Here is a 24,993-nt window from a genome sequence, read left to right as displayed (position 1 = left end):
GGGTCAACTAAACAATATGCTTATGAGTAGCAAGATCACTATTGTAGATAATTTTACTGGCAGATCTGTAATCAACAAAAGCATTTTCTTGTTATAAAAGTGATGTCTACATTTAGATTATTTTCTGTTTTACTTGTGTGCTGGCAACTTTTTTTACAGTATAGAATAGATTTTAAATGTCAGAGCCAATAATGCATGCTAGAGTTCTGGTGGTCTAACAGCCAGTTTATATTCCTTCCTTCCACTTCAGATTTAAATATGTTAGAGCTTCCCTACATAACCTCCCAATTATCTGAAATAACAATAATAATAATTATTATTATTATTAACTATTATTATTTATTACAATAAGTATAAAATTATTATCATCATCATCCTAGTTAAAAGCGAAATTAACACTGAAAAGTGTGCCTGCACACTGGTATGATGGTCGTATGTTGATGTAATTAGACCAAAGAGTTTCAGAGGGTTAACCACTTTGGTGAGTGGTGTTTACAAATACGGGTTGACGGTTTTTGCTCAAATTCTCCATAATAAAATCTGCCTTTTGGCTAATAATATTAACACAAGTAAGAAAATCTTTTAAAAATACTGTGGACAAATTTAAGTAAATTGTAATAATATTTCAAAAGCAAAAATGTTAATAATGTACATAGATCCTTCTCTGGACACTGCTGCTGAAAAAAGCTGTTTTCTTTTTTTCCTTGAAGTCTTTAATTTGAAGCATTTCTTTCTGTTCCCTAGCGGGACATAGATTAATTTGCATATAAAAGGTATCAGCTGGCATATGTCCCAGAAAGTAGCAAACAAACCAAACAAAACTCAGATCATCTTAGATAAAACACAGTATGTGTTTATTGAAAATTTTCAAGAGAAAGAAGCAAAATATGTATTTTCATTGTTAAACAGACAACTGAAGTGGTAACCACAAAACACTTTAACATGTCATTAATCAAAATTTTATGTCTACCTGGCAAAATATATATCAATCTCTTTTAACTATCAACACGCAAAATTATAATTTTTAAGGAAATATCAAGTGTCCTTGAAAACCAGTTTAAAAATATGTTATCATTCATAAGTTGAAAGTGATAGCCACAAATGTGCTCGTTTGTTTGTGTGTTGTCAAGATGTTTGCATATTTAAACTGATGTAGATTATAATTTCTTACTTTCAGGATCAAAATAAAGATTATGGTAATCTCCTCAGCAACTGTTATATATCCACTTCAAATATAATTTAGATAGGATAGCATTTTATTTTATGAAAAGAGTATGTTTCCAGATTATGTCTTTCTCTCAACAATTTAATAAACACAAAATCATGTTTACCTCCATCTACATGGAATTTCAGTAAGAAAAAGCATGCTTCACATATACGATGAAGATAAAACCACACAGATTTCCCTATGCTTTAAAGAGTTAGCTAAAACAGCTGTGTTGCGATTTATGTCAGTAAACTACTAGTTTTGCCAGCTTTCATCCGCATTTCATTCATTTGTGAGTATTTCGAATCAGGTAGCTAAAAGAAGGCAGAGAGACTGGAAAAATGTTAGGTTTTCCTGATAGATTTGTCTAAATAAGGACATTTGTTAGCACAGCAAGGTTCATCAGGATCAAGGGAAAAAGATGAAACAGCCTTGCTAGCAAAACTGTATCAACCATACCTCCGCATATGTATGAAGTTGAAAAGTTGACATAGATTTTACAGAACAAAGTGTCAAAGACTCGTTCTAAACTATCCTGAAAACTTTGTGCCTATTTTCCCTTTACCAAAATTATGAATAATATGGTTCTTCAAAAAAAAACAACAGCCTGCCAGACTAGTGCCTTTAAAGGCTCCTACAGCAGGACCCAAGTTTTCAAGAAGAGAAACAAAATCTATGCCAAATTCCAGTTTCCTGAGAAGAGCTAAACACCATTCCAGTAACACATAAATAAATAAATAAATAAATAAAATCAGCCTGTGTTCCTCTCATTTTTATTTTTTTAACAGTGATTTATCAATATACATATTCTCATGTTATATTTTAACATTAAGAATGAATTTTCCATCTATAGCTCATTTCACTTTGCTAGAATTCAGACATAAATACAAAGTAAATCCATTAAAATTTTTAATCCTTTTTACAACTACAAGTTTTCTTTAGACATCATAGACAATACAGAAATACACTAAAGAAACTGAATATATATGAATGGAAATGGCAATTTCCTTTTTCCTATTCTGTCAGAAGGATTAAGTATTTTGGCTAATTCTGAAAACAGGAAAAAAAATAATTTCAGTGACTCAAATGCTGACAAACCAAAATCTTCCCATTTTTAGCTTATATTAAATTTCATTTCTTCATTGTTTAAAATAACTTCTGAATCAAAACATGTATCCAGCCTTTATGAATCCAGGTCAGATAGTTCAATACCATCCCCAGATGTTTTAAGCATGTCTTCGATGACATAAAGCTCAAAGTGCGGGAGCGACATCGGATAAAAGAGAGTAGGATTGCAATGTCTCAACAAAACGTTCATTAGAGGAAGATTTTCTTTTGTCAGAATCATAAAGTAGAAAAAAAAAGTCAGATTCATGGGCTGAATGTCACCAACCAAAGGAGCCTGTGATCAGAGGGCAGCTCTTCTTTCAGCGGCTTACACTGTAGCCCCACCTGAAAAATGAAGATTGAGCATTCAGCATTTCCACCACAGATGCCCTTTGCCAGCTCTTCTGGGCTTTTTTTTGCTCCTTTTGAGGCAGCAGGTGGGAACCTCGTATCCCCAGGGACATATCACGGCCTTCCCCCTTTGTCTCACTCCCCACTTCCAGAGGGCCACAGAATCACTGGCTTGATGCTTTAGTTACACCCCAGCCATAAAAACAGAGGAAAACAAGTGTCTGTCAGACCCTGAGGGCACAAACAACCCTCACAGCCCAGACTGGCCTCCCCTGGGGCATCCCAGGCCATGCTCCAGCCGTATCTCCCCCGTGTAACCCTGCCCAAGCCTTCCCCCAGCGCCTCACCGGCAGCAGCCACCCCAGAGCCCACTATGGCAGCCCCAGGCCGAGGGGACCCCAGATCTCTCAGAAATGCCTGTGAAGCTTCTCCACACACCTCCTGCATTTCCCTCATGTCTTAGTCAGTAGTCCCATTATGGAACAAATAACACCAATTAGAGGTTTAAATTGACCTCTGTGATATCAAAGGTGCAGGGCCGGGCTGTTCCCGAAGAACTGGGAGCAGAGGGCAGCTGAAGGGGAGCCCGGGCCGACACCTCCCTGGCAGTGGGCACACACGGAGGGGCGGTGATGGCAAACAGGCCCCATGGATGGGCCAGCCACCATCAGATCAAGACAAAGCAACCAGCCCACCCCAGGCCAAGCAAGGAAAGCCAGCCAGCCAGCTGGGCTCGTGGCCAGGGCAGGCGTGCTGGGATGTGGTAGGAGGCCCACCCAGGCCAGAGCTGAAATGGGGACCCTGGCCAGAGGATACACAGGGATGCCACAGGCGAGGATGATTTGGGCCACGCAGACTGGTTTCCACACACAGGGCCACGACAGTCAGTCACCTCTGTGGTGGCAGAGACCTCACGTCATGTAATTTCCTTCATAAAGTGACGTGCATCCATTTTCTGGGCACATTATGGCTTCCTCTACTTGTCCTTGATGAAGAACATTCAGACCAGTGAGGTTGTTTAGGGCAAGATTTTCAAATTCCCTCATCCCTGAACTATTTCTGCCTCCACTGAAATTGTTCGTAAAATTCCCGTCCACTGCAGTGCTAAAGCAACTCGGAAAGCTGGAAACCAATTTGTCTTACCATGTGGTTTGAAGCAAAGTTTCTTGTTCTTATAAGCAGAGTAGGCTGCTATCGATCCAACAACTAATATTACAAAAGCAGAAATTATAGGAGATGTAACTCCAGCTATTAATCCCGAATCTGTGGAAAAAGAGAGAGATTATTTTCAGAGGCACTGGAATGGTTTGACAGGCATATTCTCTACTAAAGTGTGCTTTAGCCAAACTGTGAGAATTGTTTGGTGAAACATTGGAAATTCATTAAATAGAAGCAGAGGACTCATTAAGCAGAGGACTAGAAATTATGTTACATTACAGCTGGTGTGAAAACAGTGTCTTAAAGCCTAGTTTAGTATATGTACTACTTTTATAAGGCTAACATTTTCTTACTATTTTATGATGATTGGAAACAAATTATAGAATAAAGTATTTACTATACCCGTGTTTCCTCCATGATTGAAATGATGCTCCTCTTCTCCTGGAATAGAGGGTGAAGTTTCATCAAGAAATGTTTTTCATCTTGTTTCGAGAACAAATTATTTACTTAGCACAGTGTGATTTCGCACAGGAGGTGAAAGGGGGTGGCTCGGCAGGGCTATGAGAGAGGAGTTCCCCTTCCAGTCCTGACTGACAGCTGCGCTGGCCAGAGCAATAACTGTCCATCCTCCTGACACTTCTTTTTTATAGAAGAATATTATCTTCTTAAAAAAAGTGATAATGCTTAGCAGTCTACATCAAGCTGATTTCACAGAGGGTGGGAGGCCAGTATACTCTGGCTATTCTCTACTGCCACACAATCAGATGATTTATCAATAATTTAAGTCAAGATCATGGGCCCAGTGCATCTACTTTCAGTTCTCAGCAGAAGCCCCTTGCTTTGTGACTGTCCTAGCTGAATTCAAAGGGATTAATCGTGCAAAATCCACTACAAAATGTTTAGGAATATGTTTCAAGTTTGAGCTTCAGGCTCAAAGCCATGGTTTGTGGAGAAGAATAACTAATCTAAATAAAAATAGCAGAGTCTTGTCCTATACCTTCAGTGACAAACAGATTACCACTAAAGCAAAACCAGCCAGCTCTGAGTTACAAGTATTAGGAAGAAACTGCAAGGAGAATTGGCAAATACTACCTGTTATGTGTGGTGGTAAAGGCTTCCCATCAATGAGATCTGAGTCATCAAAACCTCCTGCAAGATAAAGATTATGATTTCTGTTGCAAAATTATCTGATCAATGGCAATGCCCTCAGCTCTCTTGTCCAGTCTTTTTGTATTGTACTATAGCGGGGTGGGGGGCCTTTGAATTCCCAGCTTTGACATGTCAGATGGGTCAGGTGTCTTGCACTGAATAGTCACCTATTCAAATTCACCTGGAAGCTGACCTGTGGGCTGTGTGGGCTTGGGCTGTCAGTAGCACAAATCCTTATATAATACAGACATCTCAAATCCCAGTGGTTCCTGGAGCAGGAAGTCCTTTCCAGGAAAGACGCTAGAAGGATTCTGGAAGGACCTGTCCATGGCTCACCATTACAATCATACCAGAAATAAATATGTGATGCATGGTGGTAGCTAGGATAGATGTGCCACTTCCACTTTATTTCAGTGGAAGTCTGGGACAACACTCAAAGGCAATACAGGCTTACATCCATCTCTCTAGTCCCACCTGTGGTATGCCCCAGGGCCATCTCAAATGCGCATCTCAGTATGAATTTGAAAATAGGCACCTGGGAAAACATAATCCAGGAGTGCAACACAGACTGGGATCTACCCTGCTGGGGAGTAGCTACGTGGAAAGTGACCTGGGGGTCCTGGTGGATAACAAACTCAGTATGAGTGAACAGTGTGCTGCTGCGGCAAAGCAAGCCAACAGGATGTTGGGTTGCATCAACAAGGCCGTCACTACCAGAGACAGTCATTACCCCACTCTACTCAGTGCTTGTCAGGTCACACCTAGAATGCTGTGTTCAGTTTTGGTCCCCGCTATACAAAAAAGATGTGGACAGGCTGGAGAGGGTCCAGAGAAGGGTCACAAAGATGATTAAAGGACTGGGAAACCTGCCATATGAGGAAAGGCTGAGAGAATTGGGTTTGTTCAGCCTTGAGAAAAGAAGGTATGGGGAGACCTTATCACCATATTCCAGTACTTAAAGGGTGGCTGCAAAGAAGATGGAGACTTCCTTTTTACTAGGAGATGGGCGGTAATGGATACAAGTTACTCCTGAGGAGATTCCGATTGGACACAAGAGGGAATTTTTCACAATGAGAACAATCAGCTATTGGAATTATCTCCCAAGGGAAGTGGTGGATTCCCCATCGCTAGACACTTTTAAGATTCAGCTGGACAGGATGCTGGGCCATCTTGTCTAGACCATGCTTTTGCCAAGAAAGGTTGGACCAGATGATCCTTGAGGTCCCTTCCAACCCGATATTCTATGAATCTATGATTCTATGATAGGTTTATCCACGCCTTGTGGCTGGATGTCAAATTTGAACCTTAGCATGGTTTAGTGTATACGTACCCAAAATGAAAAGGCAAACAAGGTGAGTGTTAGCCTCGTGCCACTTAGGCGTCAACGTCCCACTTTTTGGGCAGACAGAAAAGCTTTATGGTACCAACACTAAAACTCAGAAAAACCTTCCAAACACTGGGTCAGGAACAGCGATTACAAAAGGGAGATGGAAGGAAGGGATAAAAACTATTAATAAAAAATAAAAGAGTAAACTATTCAAAATATCTGCTCTGAACAGCTCATAATGTTAGATTTTCTTAGGAGAAAATATTCTTACCAAAATTACTATGGCTTCCCGGTCGTGGTGGAAGAGGTGGGTATAAAGGTTGTCTTGGGATGTCACCTATTGATAATTAATATTGTTAGATGACTGGATAGGCAAAACTGAGAGCTGTAAATAAAGAGTATGATAACCTGAAATTTTATACCTATTTCTAATCCATCCTCTGGTGAATTAAGAAAAGAACCTTGTGACTAGTTAAAAAGTCTCAAACACTACATCAACAAATAGCTAGCAACTAAAACTAATTAGAAAGTGAAAAGGGAATGTTTTCAAAATTAAAATGAGAGAAGAATTCACAAAAAAGTTGAAGGAAAATATTTCATGTATTTCTGGAAAGTGCTAACATTGTTTAATGCTGACAGCTGGGAAGCACAGTGTGTTACTGTAGGTGTCAGTGGTGCAGTTACGCAGAGCTGACAGAGAAGCTGGTGTTCCGGGCTGGGCAGGAGGCAACAGGTTACCTCTGTGCCATCAGCAGGTATTAATAAGATCTGCAGATTAGTTTAATCTAACAGATGCTGAATTTATCTAACGCATGATGAATTTTCGACTCTTGAACAGTGCAAAATGAACTCAGACTTCAGCTTTGTTGTTTAGGACTTTGTGCTAGTTTTTGGCCTTATTTTTTGCCAAATTATTAGGAAAAGACAGACTGGGTAGAGCGGGAGATCCGATGACTAACAGCAGTTTCCAAACTGCACATACAGTGCTCGAGTAGCAAGAGCTGACTCAGTTCAGAACCTGCCAAAGTTAACGCCCAAGGCTGTTGCTCTGCATATATAACGTAGGCCATCTTTTCTTCAACCAGTTCAGTCACATATTTAACTGTTCTCATAGCCAAACAGTGAATTTAGCTCTGAATAAATCAAAGTTAAGTCACAGAAATAAATACCAATTTCCCTCCCTCTCCTTATAATCTTTATTTCACCTTCAGTACATGCCAGATGCCCTTTCATCATGTTTTCTTCTTGCCTAGCTGCTAAATATAATGCTTCTATTTGTAACGTTTAGGTTCTGATTCAGCAAATAATTTAGATATATGCTTAACTTCAGGCAAATTTAGCCTACTGCAGTCAATGGATTTTAGGTAGAGTCTTAAAGCTTTGCTGAATCAGACTTTGACCAATTAATTCTATTCAATAGAAGAAGAGACTTGTTCTGTTCCAGATCTCCGTGTGACGAACTAAAACTCATCATGGCACAAAAGCGGAAAACTACTGATCCCATTATTCATTTCTATTATGATGCTGCACTTATTCAGTCTTCTCTAAGCATAAGAAGATATATTCTATGGCACAGCAAGTGAAAAAATAATGCCTTCAGAATTATTGATAATGAGGTACATATCATTAATCCCATTATACCATGTATGAATGTCAATTAAGAACCTGAACTTAAAATGGAGCAAAGAAATAAAAACTGAGGGAAACACCATTTCCCATCCTCTGAATGAAAAGGTGGCTTTTAGTGAGGATACTCAAGCTATTAATTAAGAATTTCATCAACATACTAAACCCATCCTCTCATAAAACTACCCATTAAAAACTTGCAGGAGTAGAACAGTTATTATGGTCAGGAAGAAGTGGCAGTATCGACATGGAAATTATAAACAAAATCAGATTCAGCTTTATGAAGCTGGGCTAACATGTCATTCAAACACAAGCATGAAATGCCAGAGAGCAACCTGGAAATGCAGAAAGCCCTGGAAATGGGAAAGGATAATATAAAAGTTATGATTCTCCAAGACTGAAACATGAGTAAACCAGATCACTGTGACTGTAGTCATAAATCAGCGGTTCTGTGCAATGGGCTGAGAAGTAATTTTTCTTTTGTCTAGCCTTGATTCATGTGGAATTTTAGGCTTTGATTCAATTCTACTTGAATTTTAGGTTATTTCAGTGTACAAGAACCTTTCTAGAGTACTTGACATCCTTGGTATACCTCTGAACATGCTAAACAAAATGTGGTGCAAAAATTCCCAAAGTCGAGGATTTCGTATGCCTATACAGCTCAGCACAGCACTGTGAATACTTCCTGGGTCAGTTCTGGATGTTAGAGAAATACCTGGAAGTTACAGTAGGTTACAAGAGCTTGACTGCTTCAAGCTTAAGCTATATCATGCCCATCAGTGCTCATCTCTGAAAAACATTCCTTCCTGCATTTCTGATTTGGGATCAGCAGAGCTGCAACAAGCTCACACCTCTTTCTATCCACTGTTACCTCTGATTCCTAATCTTAGGCAGACTCATTTTTGGTAGCCGAAGAAACTACTGCCCTCACCTGTCGTCTTCAACCTTCTGCCAGAGGCCACCACCCTGAACCATCGCGGCTGAACGGGCCATACATCCTCTCCCCAGCCTTGACCATGGCAGCCCGGCACGGTAATGTAAACCGTCACTGAGCAGAGTCCCCGCAGATAAGCCATCCTGCAAGCTCCCACAGCTGGCAACCAGACACAGCCCATCCTGCTGTCCCCGCTCTGCGTGATGGCCTCTGGCAGAAGGGCTGCAGGTACACGAGTTGTAATGACTCCCATCACTACAGTTCCTCCTACAGCCTTGACATCTCTTCTCACAAATTAGGCAGACTTCAGAAAAACACTACGAAAGAAACACCAACCATTATATTTGAAAAGAGAAGAGAGTACTCACCCCCACCAAGAGCATCTCCTAAATGCAGATCATTGTCTAAAAATGAAAAGTACAGAAATGAGTTACACACAATTCTTAAGGGAAGTGAAATGTTACTTTTAATAGAAAGTATACAACTTAATGTTTGACAAGCAACTTTTTCATGTCAGTCCCACAAATTCAAATAAGGTATTACACTTTTCTTGAAAACTCTTATAGCATTTAATATTTGCCCACACAATAATTGGCAAATGATACAGTATTTTCTACTCAAAATACAAAAGATTTATTCCTGCTTTAAATAAACTCAGAATAAATCTCATAGTGGAATCAAGATCAATACCTCTGTAATATATTTGCAGCTATATAAATAAAATTAGCTATGTTAAGATATAAACATGTGTCTAATTTTTAAATATACTTATTTATTAACATTTATGTTTGTGGTTAAAACTGGTATATGCATGTTTGGCTCAAGTGTAATTTGCTGAACTGCAAAAACTGAATACCCATTTCAAGAACAAATACTGGAAAGTAATAAACCTACTTAGGGAGAGAGATTTGAATGAACTAATTTATGTAAGGGTCATGGTGACATAAAAAATTTTGCTTCGAATGATCACACATGCCTGTCTGAGGTTGGGCGACAGTCTGGTTTTCTTTGGCTGAGCTATAAAGATTTTAAAATATACTTAAATATCTGCATCTGCATGTTATGCAGCGAATCAACAGGCTATTGCCATTCCCCCAACACTGTACATGTGTCTTGCTGTACCTGGGATGGAATTTTCCTTCCAATAATGAGCTGCAGATGGATAAACAAGAGGAACTCCATTTCCAAAGTGCAGGTGTGGATATGAGTATGTGGGTGATATTTTAGGGTCTGCATGGAATGACGGTGAGCTCTGAAAGATCACCGAGTAACAGGCAGAAATACATTAGATGGATGTCATAACTTCAAGGATCCCCTTCTTCCTCCTTATAAATGCAGAGTGCTGGAATGAATCAGAAGGGACAGCAAAATCTACCTAACTTTTGATACTGATGCTTATTGCCATAGAAAATTAGATAGATACTGATTTTTTTTCATTATAATTGTGTTTCATTATAATTCCAGAAACCCAGGAAAATCCATCCAAATGCATCACCATGCAGAAATCTGCCTTCGTGTGTTCTTTATATCTGAAGGGAGTGGGAAGCTGCTTTTGCACAGTATCTGGTCTCATTTGTGTAACAACTCAGAAATGCTTTGATGTCACCAGGAAATCTGGCAGGAAAATAATCAAATTCATACTACATGACTTGGTCTGTTCTTGTCAAGCCAGATGTTGATCCTGTCTGTGTCTGGCCAGCAGAGAACTGCATTTCAAATATACCTTTACACGTCAAATGCTAACACTGTAAGAAGCAATAAGTTGCAAACTGGATTCAATTTATTATGGAGATGAAGAGTTCAGGTAAAATGCAGAATTCCACACTGGAGGGATCATGCAGAGATTTGTTATAGAAATGTTAACATTGGTATGAATGAAATACAAATGGAAATGTGCGTGTCAGTAGGGGTCAGATGAAATAGTAGAGCAGAGCAAAGGGTTAAAAGAACAGATGATAAAGGTCACCTTTCCCAGCAGTAAAATTGAGGAATGTGTTGTTTCTCTCAAAACCAGCAGCTCTGCACTCTGATAAGACGACAGCACAGCTGACTTGTCAGCAGAAGAAAAGCAGAAGGGCACTCAAAAGCCAAAGGTTGCAGCATATCACCTATTCCACTACTTTTCCTGTTCGCCCACCCAGAAAATAGACTGTAGACATAGTCCGTGTACCCCAAACAAGCAAAACCAGACAGTGGCCAGCAACTTGGCCTGCGGTTTGGAGACACTGAACTAAGCAAGATTATGAGGCAAAGGACTTCTCCATAATAGCTGATGACTCCTAAAGGGTATAAAAGATCTGTACATAAACTATCTTGTCATTTCTGATCAAGAAGAACCACAGAGACAGGATAAGCTGGTGTACCTTGTACCGTGTTGCACATGATGCTCACAAGACCACCTGAGCACACACGTCTTGGTGTTCATGAGTCTGTGGGTTTGAGTGTGTGGCTGAATGAAATCAATGGCAGGATGAATGTGTGTGTGTGATATCAAGCTATTTAGAGATTTTGTAAATAAACATCACCATCTCCTTCCATTAAGTTTTGTGTTGAACTTTGTTACACTAGATGGGAGGTACCTACAGGAGAGCTTCAGCTCACGCAGAGGTTTCTACAGGGTAAGTGATGCCCACAGGACATGGCCTGTACAGTAATTGGCACCATCTCAATGAAAGTCATCATCTCAGCCAGGGTCATTTCTCAATGCGAGTGGCTGAATGAGACATAGCGGAAAACCTGAGGTTAAGATGAAGCATCAGGCAGATGCTAGGACATACTTTAACGCTGTTTTTTAAAATTGCTTGTAATTGCTTTTAAAATCTCTGCAATCCTCTTCAGTGCTGAAAGAGATTGCAAAATAATCTGGAAAACACGGGAGTTCTTCATTCCTACGAATCAGTGAAGTTGATTCAGGTAGGGCAGATAACCATCTGATGGTCTTGTCTCTAACAAATTTAGGAGTCCCTAAAAATCAAATTCCTTTCACCCAAGTGAGGCAGCTTCACTGTTAGTATTGGTATCCCCAGGTTACTGTTAAACATGACTGAGGACAGAGTCTTTTAGGGCACGATTCAAGTAACCTACTTTAAATGTCTATATTAGGATGAGAACAAATCTACATTTAGAGTGATATGAACCATCCCTAGACACCCTGATTTCTCTTCACAGACTTCCAAGGAAGTCAGGACAGTGAGCTAAGCAGGGGGCAGTGGCTTAGCAGTACTTTACAACAGACATTGCTGATCTAGACGAAACACGGATTTTCTTTGCAAAATGAAGTGGGAAGGGAGGATGCAACCATTACAGGATTTAGTAGCTACCACGTTTGCAACATGCTGCCTTGTTTGTTCAAAGAGCAAGCCAGAGAATCGTGTGGAAAATGTAACTGCTTTCGTGTACCTAAAGACTTATTGCAATGTTTACCCAGAAAAAGACTGAAAGTTGTGTGGGCTCATGTTATCCAGCATTTCCTGATTCAAGCATTTTGTTTGATAGCCAGAAATTTCTTTCAGTGTAGTTTAGTTGAAAAATCTCTATGTCATCATGAAGTGTTCCATCATAAAAGCATATGCGGTTTTGTTGCTGTTTGGGGTTTGGGGTTTTTCAACAATAATGAGTGTTCATTGGAAATTGTCATTTGTCATCCTCAGGACTACAGCTGAAACTTTTTCGTCCTCTCCGTTGTTCAGAGCCTTTTTTTGCTTTCTGACACAGGACTTTGTAGCAATGAATACTAGATAATATTAAGTAAATGCATGGGGAGAAGAAAGAATACCCAAATTCCTTCTGATTCTTTTCCAAGTCTGTTATCAAGTATCATGAATATTTATGCTAAAAGAAAAGATAATGGAAAAAAAATGTAGAACAGTTACTCATTTTTAGCAACAATTACTCATTATTATACTCCCCAGGGAGTTCAATATAGTCTGGAAAAGCATGAAGAAGATCTTCAGGAAATAAAATGCCATCAGTGGCCAGTCATGCTCTAAAGCCTTACTGGAACCATTAAAGACATGTAATTGGTAATTGTCAAAAACCCACTTACTTTACACAGGGAAGGCAGCTAATATTCACACAAATGGTCTCAGCTACAGTACATTAGCAAATGTGATCAAGAATCTCATGGGAGACAGTTTCTACTTATCTAAAATCAGCTATGACCCGTTGTTCTCATTACTCACTCAGCACAGGCCTTGTCGGTCTTCTGATCACTGTAGGCTTCCTGGTAATTATGTCCTCTGTGGGACACAAAGACATGACAATAAACAATAACAGCTTAAACTTTTTCAACTTATCAAAAGAAGGTATCTGCATATTTAGAGAGCCGGGTTCAATAAATCTTTCTGTATCATGACAGAAGCTAAAAATGAAGGGGTACGCTTTCAAAGCCATTATTTTTTGTTGTTTTAAGGAAAATTTAAATTTTATAATAGAAACATTGAAATCTAGCAATTCTCAATTCTGTATGTCTTTAACTTAAGTACTAGGCACTTCATATTCCAGTCCTCAAGGAAAAGGACTTAAGATTTATTATTGGGTCTAAATGCCATGGTAAAATAAGCATAGGAGGTTTACCTACCTGGGTGATCCAGAGCGTCAGCTAAATCAAAATCACGTTGACCTAGAAGGAAGGTGACAGAAGGAAAGAGACTAAGTCAGTGGGCAGGTTCCCATGACCTCCAGGTCTGAGGGCTCTGGACAAAGCCAGAACACCTGTAAGAGGCAAAAGGAGAATCCCTCCAAAGAGGAGCAGGCGCAGAGCAAGCTGTTGGCTGTCGTCCCCGCGCCCTGCAGTCCTGAACGACCATGCAAGACGGGCCCTTTTCATTCAAAGAAGCTGATCGAAGAAGCGAAGAGAAGCTGCTCTCTCGTGTTAGCCATATTCAGCCACTGCACAAACATGCCTTTGAAGAGCACAGGTTGCCTGTTACAGGGCACAAGGGCTATTGCCAGGAGACGGCTGAAAGTAGCCTTCAGCACGGTACTTGCAAACCAGAATCATTAGGTGAGAACTTTTAATATGTTCATTATTGTTTTACTAGCCCAGCTTCAGAGAGCAGCTTTACTGGCAAGCCTGCCTGTGATCGCTTGTAACATGAATCAAGTTTTTTATTTTTTAATTCTTCCTGTAACACGTGCCAGCAGTAAAAGATATAAAGATGAGTTTGCCTAATTTAGTTTCCGCTGTACCTTAAAAAATCTGAAAGGGGAGAAAGGAACCCTTCCTGTTCTGTGTTAGGTGCAATGATGTCATTAAAAGTCACAGCAGGGCAATTAGCGTCCTGACCTTTGAAGTTCGCAGGTAAATAAAACTGGAAAACATTTAAAATGTATAAACTTGAAGCATATGACTTTGAACTGAACAAACACAGTTATTCATCTGCGTTTTACTTCCACACTCTACAGTCTGCCGCTTTCCTTTTAATACACAGCCTTCATGAAACACCTCTTTGCAGAGTATGTATCCACTAGTTTTCATCCAGACAGAAACTTCACCATCCTTGCGTTTGCACACCAAATACAAGACCAGCCTGCGCAAACCTGCAAAAAGTCATGACGTGCCACGGCTTCCCTAAGCAGAAATGTTTTACTGTGCTGAGTAAATGTAAAAGTTTTTAATGTAGATTTTTTTTACAGTAAATGTTTTACCGTGTCGAGTAAGCCTCTTGATCTGCATCTATTTATTATCCTGTGTAAAAGGCTTAATACCTAACTCTTCAATTAAGTGTTTTTCTTTGTAAGTCTTCACTGACAGCTACACTTCACAGCAGGAAAGGCATCATTGTTCAAGGGGGGAAACTGAGGAACAGAGAGAGGCCATCAGAGGTTCTCCAGCATGACAGCACTCTGGGTTCAGCTCAGCCCTCTCTTATCAACAGGTGCCGTCCACCTTCATGGCGTTCTTCACAGTAATTACTGTTCCTGAATAATAGCTGTCACCGGTGTCAAAGAGCTCCTGGAAAGATTAATGATCAGTGCTAAAACACTGTGTGATCCTCAGATAAAAATCAGCACAGGAGCATAAAGTAGAAATGTTTGGATTCCCATGAGGATTTTCACGTAAGTCTGTGAACTTAATTATAGCTGGTGTCTGACGGAAAAGATAAAACGAGGCTGGAATGCAAAATAGTGAACGGCTTCTAAAGCAAAACCATCCCTATAAAATATTATGAAAAACCTGTGTTTGGAAAGGAAAAGCAGATTACAGCATTAAGCTTTCCTGTTAATGTTATTAGAGTAGCATTTTGTCTCTTATTTGAACTGATCTGGGAGTGTCATCCAACCTCATCCAACCACTTCTCCTTCCCCTGCCCTGGCTGCTCAGCCAACCAGTAAGCTTTGGAATCTATCGTTAGATGGATAAAATTCCAAGACCCTGACAGGTTGGGGGGGGTTTTATATGAATCCATTAAAATACATAAATACATAAAATTGACAAGTGGCTTCCTCAGAAGATATTCCCTGCCAGAGCCCTGAGGACATCCCCAGCCCTTACTGGCCCTGAGCCCCTGCCCATGGGCTGTCACAGCCGTGCTGCTGCCCAGCCATGGGACCATTTGATCCCCATGCAGAGCCCTACACGCAGGCCGACATCCTGGCATTGCCTCAAACTTATATGGTCAAATTCTATTTTTATGAGGCATTTCTTCAGTGCCAACAATACGAGCATCTTAAATTTGACTGTCCTTTTATTTTGTCCTCCGGGTAAATCTTCATTCTCGATTGGCATCCCGAGTGCTGAAGGAGGCTGGCTGACCTGACCCCTGCTGCTGCAGGATACTGCCGGCGGGATTCGAAATATTTCTCATCAGAGTGAGTCATCAGAAATAATTTCATAACACCGAAGAGCTGCTGGACAAACCAGCTCCTTCGTTACAGGTCCTGACAAACAGGAACTAACGATATGCAAAGCGGCTACCAAGGTCCTAATGCTGTAAAGAGAATGCGACAAAATCGTCTTGTGAAGGAAGACTCTGGAAAACTTCCAGGTACATTATTTCTTTGAAGTTAGGGAAAAGAAAAAAATAGAAGAAGGAATCTAATCAAAAGAGTTTATGGAATTCAAACAAGATGATGCAGATGCTTCCAATTGCATGAGAACAAAGGCAAAACAGCATACTGAAACCGTTACTAACATCTGCCCTTCTGGACAACACCGACGTTTCCCTCTCCTGTTGTATGTCTGCTCTGTTATCAAAAAAGTGGGAAAAGATAAGAGGTGTTCCTTTGAGAGAGCAAGGGAGAAATAGAAGACAACTACAGAAGACAAAAAAGAAGCCTGAAAATCCCCTGTAGAAATTATTCAGATTGATGATTTTTTTTTTTTAATGTTTCTCATGATAAACCAAGTAATGAAAGAAACAGACACCAACACAGAATGACTGATTGGGAGTAAGACAGGAATCTACACTGAAATCTCTTTGGCTGCGTAAAGATAAACCTTGACAGATGGGCAGATTGTATGTGGACATCTGTGCAGCACGGTAAATGATATTCCAATAAACCAAAAGATTGCTTGGACTTCCATCCCAACTTCCTCCGATAATAACATCAAATGACCGCAAGGAGTAAGATTTTGTGGAGCAGAATTTTAGACGCTCATTACCATTTCTGAGACTGCACCTAGACATTTTAAGAATCTAATTTGGGAGGATAACAGATGGTTAAATAGCTGAACAGAGCAGATTTCATCCACAAAATGGTGGGTCTAAAACCAAAAACACATCAGAGACTCAGAGAATATTTAGCTCAATCGGAACTGCAGTCACTTCAGGGAACTCAGAAAATAAATGACATCGGAAATAAATTAGTCAAGCTTCTTCACAGAACAAACAGACTGAAAGAAATTCATTTTCCACATACAAAAATGGCTCTTTTTTTTGGACCAGCTTTGATAATAGAAACAGCTGGAAATATACTGATGGAAATGAGAATGGAAGACATTTTAGTGGGGAGAAAACAGCTTTGTTCCTTTGGGGGTTTTTATTTGGCAGGGGGGTTTTGTGTGTGGTTTTTGTTGACTTCTTTTTTTAAAACCTGTATAAAGTTACGAAGAGATTTAGCTATGCAGAAGTTATTATCTCAGAGTTATCTCTGTTATTACTGCTTTGGGCTTGTATGCTATTTCTTGGCATCACTTCTAGCCTTTCTTCTGGGAGTATCCCTGTTTTTACATAGAAATGAAATTATTGTAATAGTGGGTTTTGTTGGGTGGTCCACAATGATTCACAGCAGAGAACTTGAGAACATGCATGTAAGCTCCTGCCTGACACTACAGAACCGGCCTGATTTGCAAACGAGAAAGTCTTAAGCTTAAGAAAGCAAGTCTTCCAGATGGATATACAGTTTGTATTGCAAAAGGACCTGTTTTAATTATGTTTATACTAGCTGCTCAAACACAATGAACTATACTAACAGCAGGACTTTTGCTGGCACTGCCAGCCTTGTTTGGGATGTAATTCCCTCATCTCTACCCAACATATGTAGCTGTGCCTATAAAAATCTGAAGTGTAGACCTGGCCTAAATAGCGAACAGTAGACTTCTCTGTAGCAGCCAGACAGGGGTGCTTTATGGAGAATAGACTCCACAAAGCCAGGCATCAAAATATAGTAGCTTAAATTTCAAAGTTACTACATTTATTTTTACAGGCATGATTCTTTCGGATAGGACACTTGCTTTCACTAATGCCCATACTTTCCATGAGCCTTTTAAATATAATGTGTGGAAGGCTGGTGATATAAAATCCTTGTCAGCCACCTTGCTCTACTATGGAGACTGTTATGGTTGCTGTTTGCCACAGACATACTGAGCCAGCTTTCAGTAAGTTCCCTTGAATATAAGACACATCCTTCAGAAGCATCACGGAGGTGAAGTCATCTTACCCCACCCGGCAAAGGGTGTCCCCGGCAAAGTCCTGTCCGCAGGCACCTGCACATTTACTGTTCACAAACTTCTGCCCATACCAGTTTTCTGAAAATCAGTCACTAAAAGGCAGACAGCAGCGTCTTTCGCCTATGATGGAATTTGTGACCTAAATGTTAAATGGACCCCTCACCCTTTAACTATGAGCTGGTGGATCACAGGGGTCTGAGGTCCCACAGTTTTTCAGGAGGATTTACGAGGAACAGGGCTGGGTTCTGCAGGTGGATGTTACCTCTTCGTCATTACGACTGCAGCCAGAAGTTTTCCTGACAAAAAGCTACTATGGCATCACTCTGCAATTTTTAATCTCCGTAAGGTAGGCTCAGTCCTGCGCTGGATCCATATGAACACAGCTTCTGGCCATCAAAATGACGCACATTTAAATAAGACAGTATGAATATTGCTAAATGAGAGTCAGGTCATGCGGCAAACGAAATGAACTTCTCAGGCATTTATTTAATATGCGTAGTCTAGTATTAAAAATGAAGATAAGATCCATGAGAAAATGTGTCTTTATGTGTATATACATGTGTGTGGACATACATTTTACAGGCATACATGCACATGTGTGTTAGATAAATCCTTCTGTCATTAATATGATTAAATTAATGGGCTTTGAGTGCATTGCTAGCAGTCATATGATTGGGATGAGATTACCCGTGTTACAAATAAATTAGAAGCAACTAACTCATAAATAAGAGCTAGATAGAAGGGGAAAATAAGTTGATTTCACATTATTTAAAAACAATAACAAAAATGATTTCTTCAGTGTAATTAAATAAGAATTGTTTTGTGAATACAATGAGCTTAAAACATCATGAAGCTGGCAGGGAGTGAGGAAGAAGTGTGTGACTCAAAAATGAGAACAAAAATTTTCTAAAAAAGAACAATATGTTACTGAAATTGCTCATGGGATACACTTTATCTTCTTTTTAGCTGAAATGGTGTTATTCTTTGTATAGATCATTTCTGATTCTTAAAACAATCATGAGACATATTTCCCCTGTAATGAGAAAATAGGATGTTTTCTCCCAGGTGTCTGATTCAGAACATACCCGTTTACTGGTCCAACTATATTCAGGAAGCAATTATGTTTGTTTAAAGGAAATTACTCATGTAAGAAAAGCTGTGGCAGAACATAAACGTTTACGCCCCAAAGTGGACACTTTGGACAAAATCTCAATGAGCCAGTACTATTTCTTTGATGTAATACTCTCATGATCCGTATTTCCTGGTGAGGTTACTGTAGCATTTTTTTTTCCCCCCACGGCCCTTTCGTTCCATAAACAATGATTGCCATTACAACCCCTTGATGCTGGGGTGGAAAATGAGTATGCTTCAAAATCTGTAATTAAGATCTAAGTTCCAGTCCACAGACCACAGCATGTGGACCTGATTACTGGCTTCATATTTTTTTTCCTAGGCCACTTCTGTTTATAGTTTGAATTCAAGGGAAATGAAAAGGTCTCTCTCACTTATTCATACAAGAACACATTTAAATAATTACCAGCAAATAAGATGCACTAATAAAGCAAGAGTGGCAGTACTGCTTTAGGTCTGTGCAGCATGGTCTCATCAAACATGAAAGAAAATCTTCTAGTTCGATGGTGTTTGCTTTGCTGTGGACAAACAACATCTCTTCAAAGGTAGCTGCTCTTCTTTATGATGTGATATGTCCTGCATACATAAAATAACATACATACAATTTTCTATATTTTGCTTCAGAGTGAGTGCGGAAGGAGCTGGTGTGTGCTGCAAAATTACAGGCAGAGAAAAGGAGTTGGGATCTCCGCTGAAGCAGCACCCTACGTCTGCGCATCTTACTGAAACTCAGATTTTCAGCTTTGCGTCACGAGGAAGCAGAGCTTAGGCCACAGCATGGGCTGCTCAGCCAAAGCTTCTCGCTGTCCCTGTGTGGTTCGTGAAGCTGTCAGGCCTCTTCAGCCACTTGGTCTGAGAGTGTCACTCCTAATGACGGTCACGTTACATGAGAACTGTACACACAGATAGGCTCAAACAACAAACCTGTGTGAGTGTTCCTACTGAAACCCTGTAGCGTGGCACAAGCAAAAGCTGAATCGGGTGCTCTGAGTGACCCCCTCAGTGCCTCAGTACCAGCCGGCTAATCCACACTTTCCCCTGCTGGTATTTTAGAGACAACAGAGGGAGCTGAAGATAATGCTGGAGGTCAGGGAGATGCCAGGCTTTGCTATTTCTGTTGCTCACAGGGCGTCTTTTAATGTTCCTCATCCCATCTTCATCCCAAATACGCTGGTAAAATATATGCAAAATAACCTTTAGCTCTTCAATGTGGGTAGCGCTGATCTCAATAGTGCTATTTTGCAACTTAACATCGAGTTGAATTTGTTTCGGAAATTGGTGTATAACTAACCCTGTGCCCCCTGAAGTCACAGTAGCCCATCAGCATAATTATTTATATTGCTTCCAAGGGGGGGCAGTAACACTACCAAGTTAAAGTGGATGATGTTTCGTACACGTTCTTTGCTTGTGTGTTTAAGACAGAAGAGAGCAAAGAAGCAGGGCCTGTGTTTTTTCTGGTTCATGCCATTGTGTTTTCTCGAGAAGAATAATACTGTAAAGAGTCGCTGGACGTCAGCAAGCAGGTCTGTTCAGCAGCAAAGTCTCTGCAGAGTCTCAGGAGCCACCTCTCATCTCATTTGGACTGAATGAGAAAAGCAACCAGGCTCCCTTTGCAGAGCTGAAGCAGCCTCTGCACAGGCTGCCAGAGCGCACAGAGGGTCCTCTCTGGATGACCCTGGACAAAGGGTGACGGAGCATCAGTTGATATCTGAACTTCCAAAGCAGGAGACTCAGAAGAGGATCTGGCGGCAGAAATCAAGGGTCTTGGCATGCAGAACGCTCTGCAAACCCGGGTTGGATTTCTGAGCAGAGAGACAGCCTTCTGTTACTGCTCTGCTCAGGAAACAAAATGGTCCGTACAGTCTTTGTGAATAGAAATATCTGGCTCATATCTCAATTTCTGCTCAGTGCAGATGGTAATCTGCAAGGTAGAGTTGCGGTTTTGATGAGATATAGGTTGTGTTGGGGGAGGCTTTGTTGCTGTTAACTCAGGACTGTTTCCTGTGTGGAGTGTATGCCCCTGGTTCCTCCACCACTGATGTTACGAGACCTGGGACGTAAGGAAGGACTTTGCTTTAATTTATCTGCTAATCTTAGCGCCTACTCTGGCCTTTGTTTCCATTTAATCTGGAGCGTTGTTGCCCTTTGAAAATACATTGCTGTGATCTAGCTTTTTAAATGAATTCCTTAGGAATTAAGAAAAAATGCACTGAGGACAGGGAAAGTTTATACAGTGGAAGTGGGACTGTTATATCTTCATAACCCATTCAAGCCTTTCCTTTCAATTGGGATGGCCTGTTTGCCTTCATGAGATATTGCACGACAGACCAGATTTTAGATAGTATTTTCCCATAACATTCATAGATGTCAGCCCCCCCGTGGAAAAGAAGGAAGGCTCTGATCAAACCAATCTGAATCTCTCTCCTAACCATGAGGCAAAATGCCCCAGAAAGGCCTATTTTTATTGTTTTTTAAACTTGAAAGAATTATGACTTTTATTTGCTTATTTATTACCCTCAACGGGATGGAGAAGGATTGACAATCACTGGTGCAAACAAGGGAAAGATACATACTGAAAACCGGCAGTTTGGGCACTGCTACCAGGCTTGCAACGTGGCAGCCACGTCTCAAAAGTGAACGCAAGAAGCTGAGGAATTGCCACTGGTTGTTAGCTCTTCCCAAGCCCCCGTGTCGCAACAGCTCTGCTGCTGTCAGCCCTTCAACCCGTTCAGGTACGTCTATTTATCCAGCACCATCGCACCCTTGGATGGTAGCGCGGACATGCCTACAGATGATAGCAGCTCTGGTATTGGGAGGGAAATACTTTTGGCTCCCAGCAACAAGAGAATTCGTTGTCTGAGATATCCCTGCCGATACAGGGAGTGCCTCAGCACGTACACAGGGACCTCACACGGAGCAACAGCGAGGACTGGAGCTTCATGGAGCAGTATAAGAAAATCAGGACGGTGTTTTCCAGCTCTCCCATTCTGCCTTTTAACTCCAGTGAAAACTACATTATTCACAAAACTAAGTCACGTAGTGTCTCAAATCCAAACAGGTCTGTAATTTTCTCCCCATAAAGTGCCTAGCTAATTAACCGAGAATACAATTAGTTTTGAGTCAACATCTTTGTAAGCCTTAGCTGAACAGTGGTACATAGTTCACTAACTAGCAATAAATGCTGTTCCTTTTACCTGCATAGCGTGCAATACTTGATGCAGTAAAGTTAATGTGTCCTAAACATCATCAGCCTTTGTGCTGTCTAAACGTGTGATCTGTCAGTTGGTCTTAAAGACCACGGAGATTGTATCTATAGGGATCCCGAGGAGCATTTCTGAGCAGTCAGGTCTGAGTGAGCCTCCCAGCTGCTTTCCAGCTCCATACAGGAGGGAGCCCTCAGGTAGTACTGCTTTCCCATTGTAATCTATAGAATCATAGATACACACACAGGTGTATGGCCCACCTGGGACCTCCAGTATGATTCAAAACTGAGGTGTATGGCCTAAATGGGGCCTCCAGTATGTTTCAAACTGGTGCATGACCTCAGTTACTTGGGGACTAGGACCTAAGCTGTGTCCTACCACACCCTAAGCGGGCAGTGAAGACACAGCCAAAGCTGAATTACCACGGGTCAGCTGAGCTGCGGTCACTGATGTGGGACATTAGCATAAACTTCAGTGGAAGAAGTTTCTAGGAAGTTTCTTTCATTTTGTTTGGGCTAAAAGCTACTCAGACAATTAGTTGTTGCAATTCAACTTATATGGGAGACCTCGTGGAACCTGTGTAAGCTTGGAAATAACAAAAGCCAAAGAGTGTAGACAAAAGTATGGAAGACTGCAGTGAGCGTGTAAGATTCTGAACTATACCAGGTCTCACTTTCCGTGTGCAATGTGGTCCTTGGTTATGCCACACTTCTGTTGAGATGTGTCCATCAAGGTAGTCTAGCCAACTAACTGAAGATAGCTGGACATAAAGGAAATGCCAGATGGTAAGGGGAGTGATGTGATCTGGCCTGGCCATGGTGGCACAGTAGTTTCTAGGAGCAATCACAGGTGGTTACAGCTCAGACAACAAGTAAGGTTGAATATAAAAAGGTGAATCATGCCATAGACATTCCTGTCATAAAGACTTAGACCAACTTTTCACCAGCATAGCCAAGCCTTTCTCATACCATGTCTTGATTAGGACTGAGAAGTCGTTTCTGTAAATGTCCCCTGAAACATGGCAAATACTTTGATGATAAAATTCAGTGGCTGTTGCCATAGACTTAAAATAATTCATTTTGCTTTTCAAAGTGGATTGAATAGTTTCCACAGTCATAAGGCTGTGCCCAAATCCCACAGCAGCTTTCAGCAATGACTTCTTTCCCAAAGCAGGGCCTGAACTGGCTCTAAATTAGCACATGTAAAGCAAGAACGGTTAGGCTGGCTATCCTTGTAATTAAAGTGATAGAGCATATGGAAATTGGCTTGCCCATGCTCAGGCTGTTTGAACAGAAATATTCGACATAAGAGAGTCCTCCAGAACCAGAAAGTCTGCATGCCAGTGATGAGAGACTGTGTGAATCACCGCAGTTCACAACACACTACAGGGCAGTCCTACTGCTCTGCTGTTTCTATGCCACGTTGCTTGCTGAAGACCTCCAAATAATCCCTCATTTGTTAAAATGGGACTATGGCACTAATTTAACCAAGGTTCTTTCCCTGCCCATCACTGCAAGATCTCCGAAGGGCTCCATTTAAATCAGGGGTGGTGGGAGGATGAGCAGCAGCGGCAATTTTGGAACTAGTGGTTAATGACTGATTTCTTCCTGCAGTCAAACACAGCGCTGCAAGTGTTTGAAGCTTGAAGCTAATAAAAGAAAAGGTTACAAGTACACCACATGGCAGATGCACAGGAGGATGATTCTATTTGGTTTTATATCAAGAAAAGTTTTACACAATGTTTTGCTAAAAGAAATTTCTATGAGAATGTAGAAAAATAACTCAATATGAAAGGACTACATTTTCCCAACTGCTATTCATTTGTCAAAAAATATTTACAAAATGTAGTCCATTCTTCATTAATCCAGTATGAAAAAAAAAAAATGTATGCTTGTGTGGGGGTTTTATATATTCAGGAATACGCTGTCTAAGGTTAATAAATTATTAATTTATAATTATTAAAGCATGAGCACCAGCTTTAAACTGAATCAGAATTTGTTTTTACAATAGAACTAATATGTTTCAAAACAACAATAACCAAGAAAAGCTCTAAAAACATGAAATCATTGTTTCACTAAGGGTCTCTTCGGAAACATTAAATTCCCCTGGAAGCTCTCATTTTATAGCTTCCATTTAAAAAGTTTATACTCAACTCCAAGCTTGTGAGTAATTTTAGGGGAGCAACATTACAGAGAAAAAAAGAAATTGCAACCTCCAACTAGCATGGCTATTACAAGTGATCATCCAGAACATATATGTCTCTCTAGAAATTGCAGAAGCACTTATCTAAACACTCTCAAATGCTTTTCATGAAACAGCATCAACAAAAACAATGCCAGCAAGCATTTCTAAATAATCAAGCATACTTTTTTAGGGGTTGGGGGTCAGGTTTTTAGGTTGGGGTGTTGTTGGGTTTTTTCATTTTTAATAGTCCCACCCTAGAAATAAGCCAAGGCAAAGGTCACTTACCTCTTACATGGACTAGAAGAAAGCCAAGGCACAAAAGAAGGATAATTCTGAATTTCCCCATAGTCTTCTATGCAGTGCCTTGATTGCACAGGTTGGTTGTTTTTTTCCAAGCAATGACGGTAGATGTTGCAACTTCAGTGCCAAAGTTTGAGGGAGACGCTTGGAATCAACAGCTCTGTCCAAAGAATTCCCTCACCATCACGTTTAAGCACTGAGGAAGAGAGAGAAGTCCCTAAAAACCTCTTCTAGTACAAGACAAGTAACGAAAGCAGACGACTCTGCTATGGCCAAGCCGTGAGCAGCGCCGTAGGTGCCACCCACCACCCACCCTTGAAGAAATCTATTTATCGCCCAGGCAGGAGCGCAGAGAGCCGGGGAACCAGCTGCAGCATCCAATGAGGAGGGAGCCAAAGCGCCCTGGATCCACCTCCTTCCCGG

General features: G+C 40.7%; 1 protein-coding gene across 2 annotated transcripts; it reads right to left on the bottom strand.

Moving 5' to 3' along the window:
* Positions 1 to 1,967: 1,967 nt before the first annotated feature.
* On the bottom strand, positions 1,968 to 24,858 carry XG (Xg glycoprotein (Xg blood group)). 2 transcript variants are annotated; one of them, XM_054214641.1, is made up of 9 exons: positions 24,556 to 24,858; positions 13,439 to 13,480; positions 13,041 to 13,097; positions 9,228 to 9,263; positions 6,571 to 6,636; positions 4,916 to 4,972; positions 4,226 to 4,264; positions 3,809 to 3,928; positions 1,968 to 2,659 (listed from the first exon to the last, which is right to left on the bottom strand). In XM_054214641.1, exons 1-9 carry the CDS (start codon positions 24,614 to 24,616, stop codon positions 2,643 to 2,645), a joined length of 495 nt encoding a protein of 164 aa, XP_054070616.1. In that variant the 5' UTR covers positions 24,617 to 24,858; the 3' UTR covers positions 1,968 to 2,642. The 2 variants fall into 2 exon arrangements, with proteins under 2 accessions (XP_054070616.1, XP_054070621.1); XM_054214646.1 differs by lacking the exon at positions 4,916 to 4,972.
* Between the last annotated feature and the right edge of the window lie 135 nt (positions 24,859 to 24,993).

This window comes from Rissa tridactyla, chromosome 1 (assembly GCF_028500815.1).
Source record: "Rissa tridactyla isolate bRisTri1 chromosome 1, bRisTri1.patW.cur.20221130, whole genome shotgun sequence".
NCBI classification, from domain to species: Eukaryota; Metazoa; Chordata; class Aves; order Charadriiformes; family Laridae; genus Rissa; species Rissa tridactyla.
This window is presented reverse-complemented; position numbering and strand designations above follow the sequence as displayed.

What these genes read in the sequence shown, in the direction of transcription:
- XG (XM_054214641.1), bottom strand. Translation starts at nt 24,616, where the DNA reads ATGGGGAAATTCAGAATTATCCTTCTTTTGTGCCTTGGCTTTCTTCTA. An exon ending in TCTTCTAGTCCATGTAAGAG is followed by an intron (nt 13,481 to 24,555) that starts GTAAGTGACCTT and finishes CCTTCCTTCTAG; the next exon opens with GTCAACGTGATTTTGATTTA. An exon ending in TTTACCACCACACATAACAG is followed by an intron (nt 4,265 to 4,915) that starts GTAGTATTTGCC and finishes CCTCTATTCCAG; the next exon opens with GAGAAGAGGAGCATCATTTC.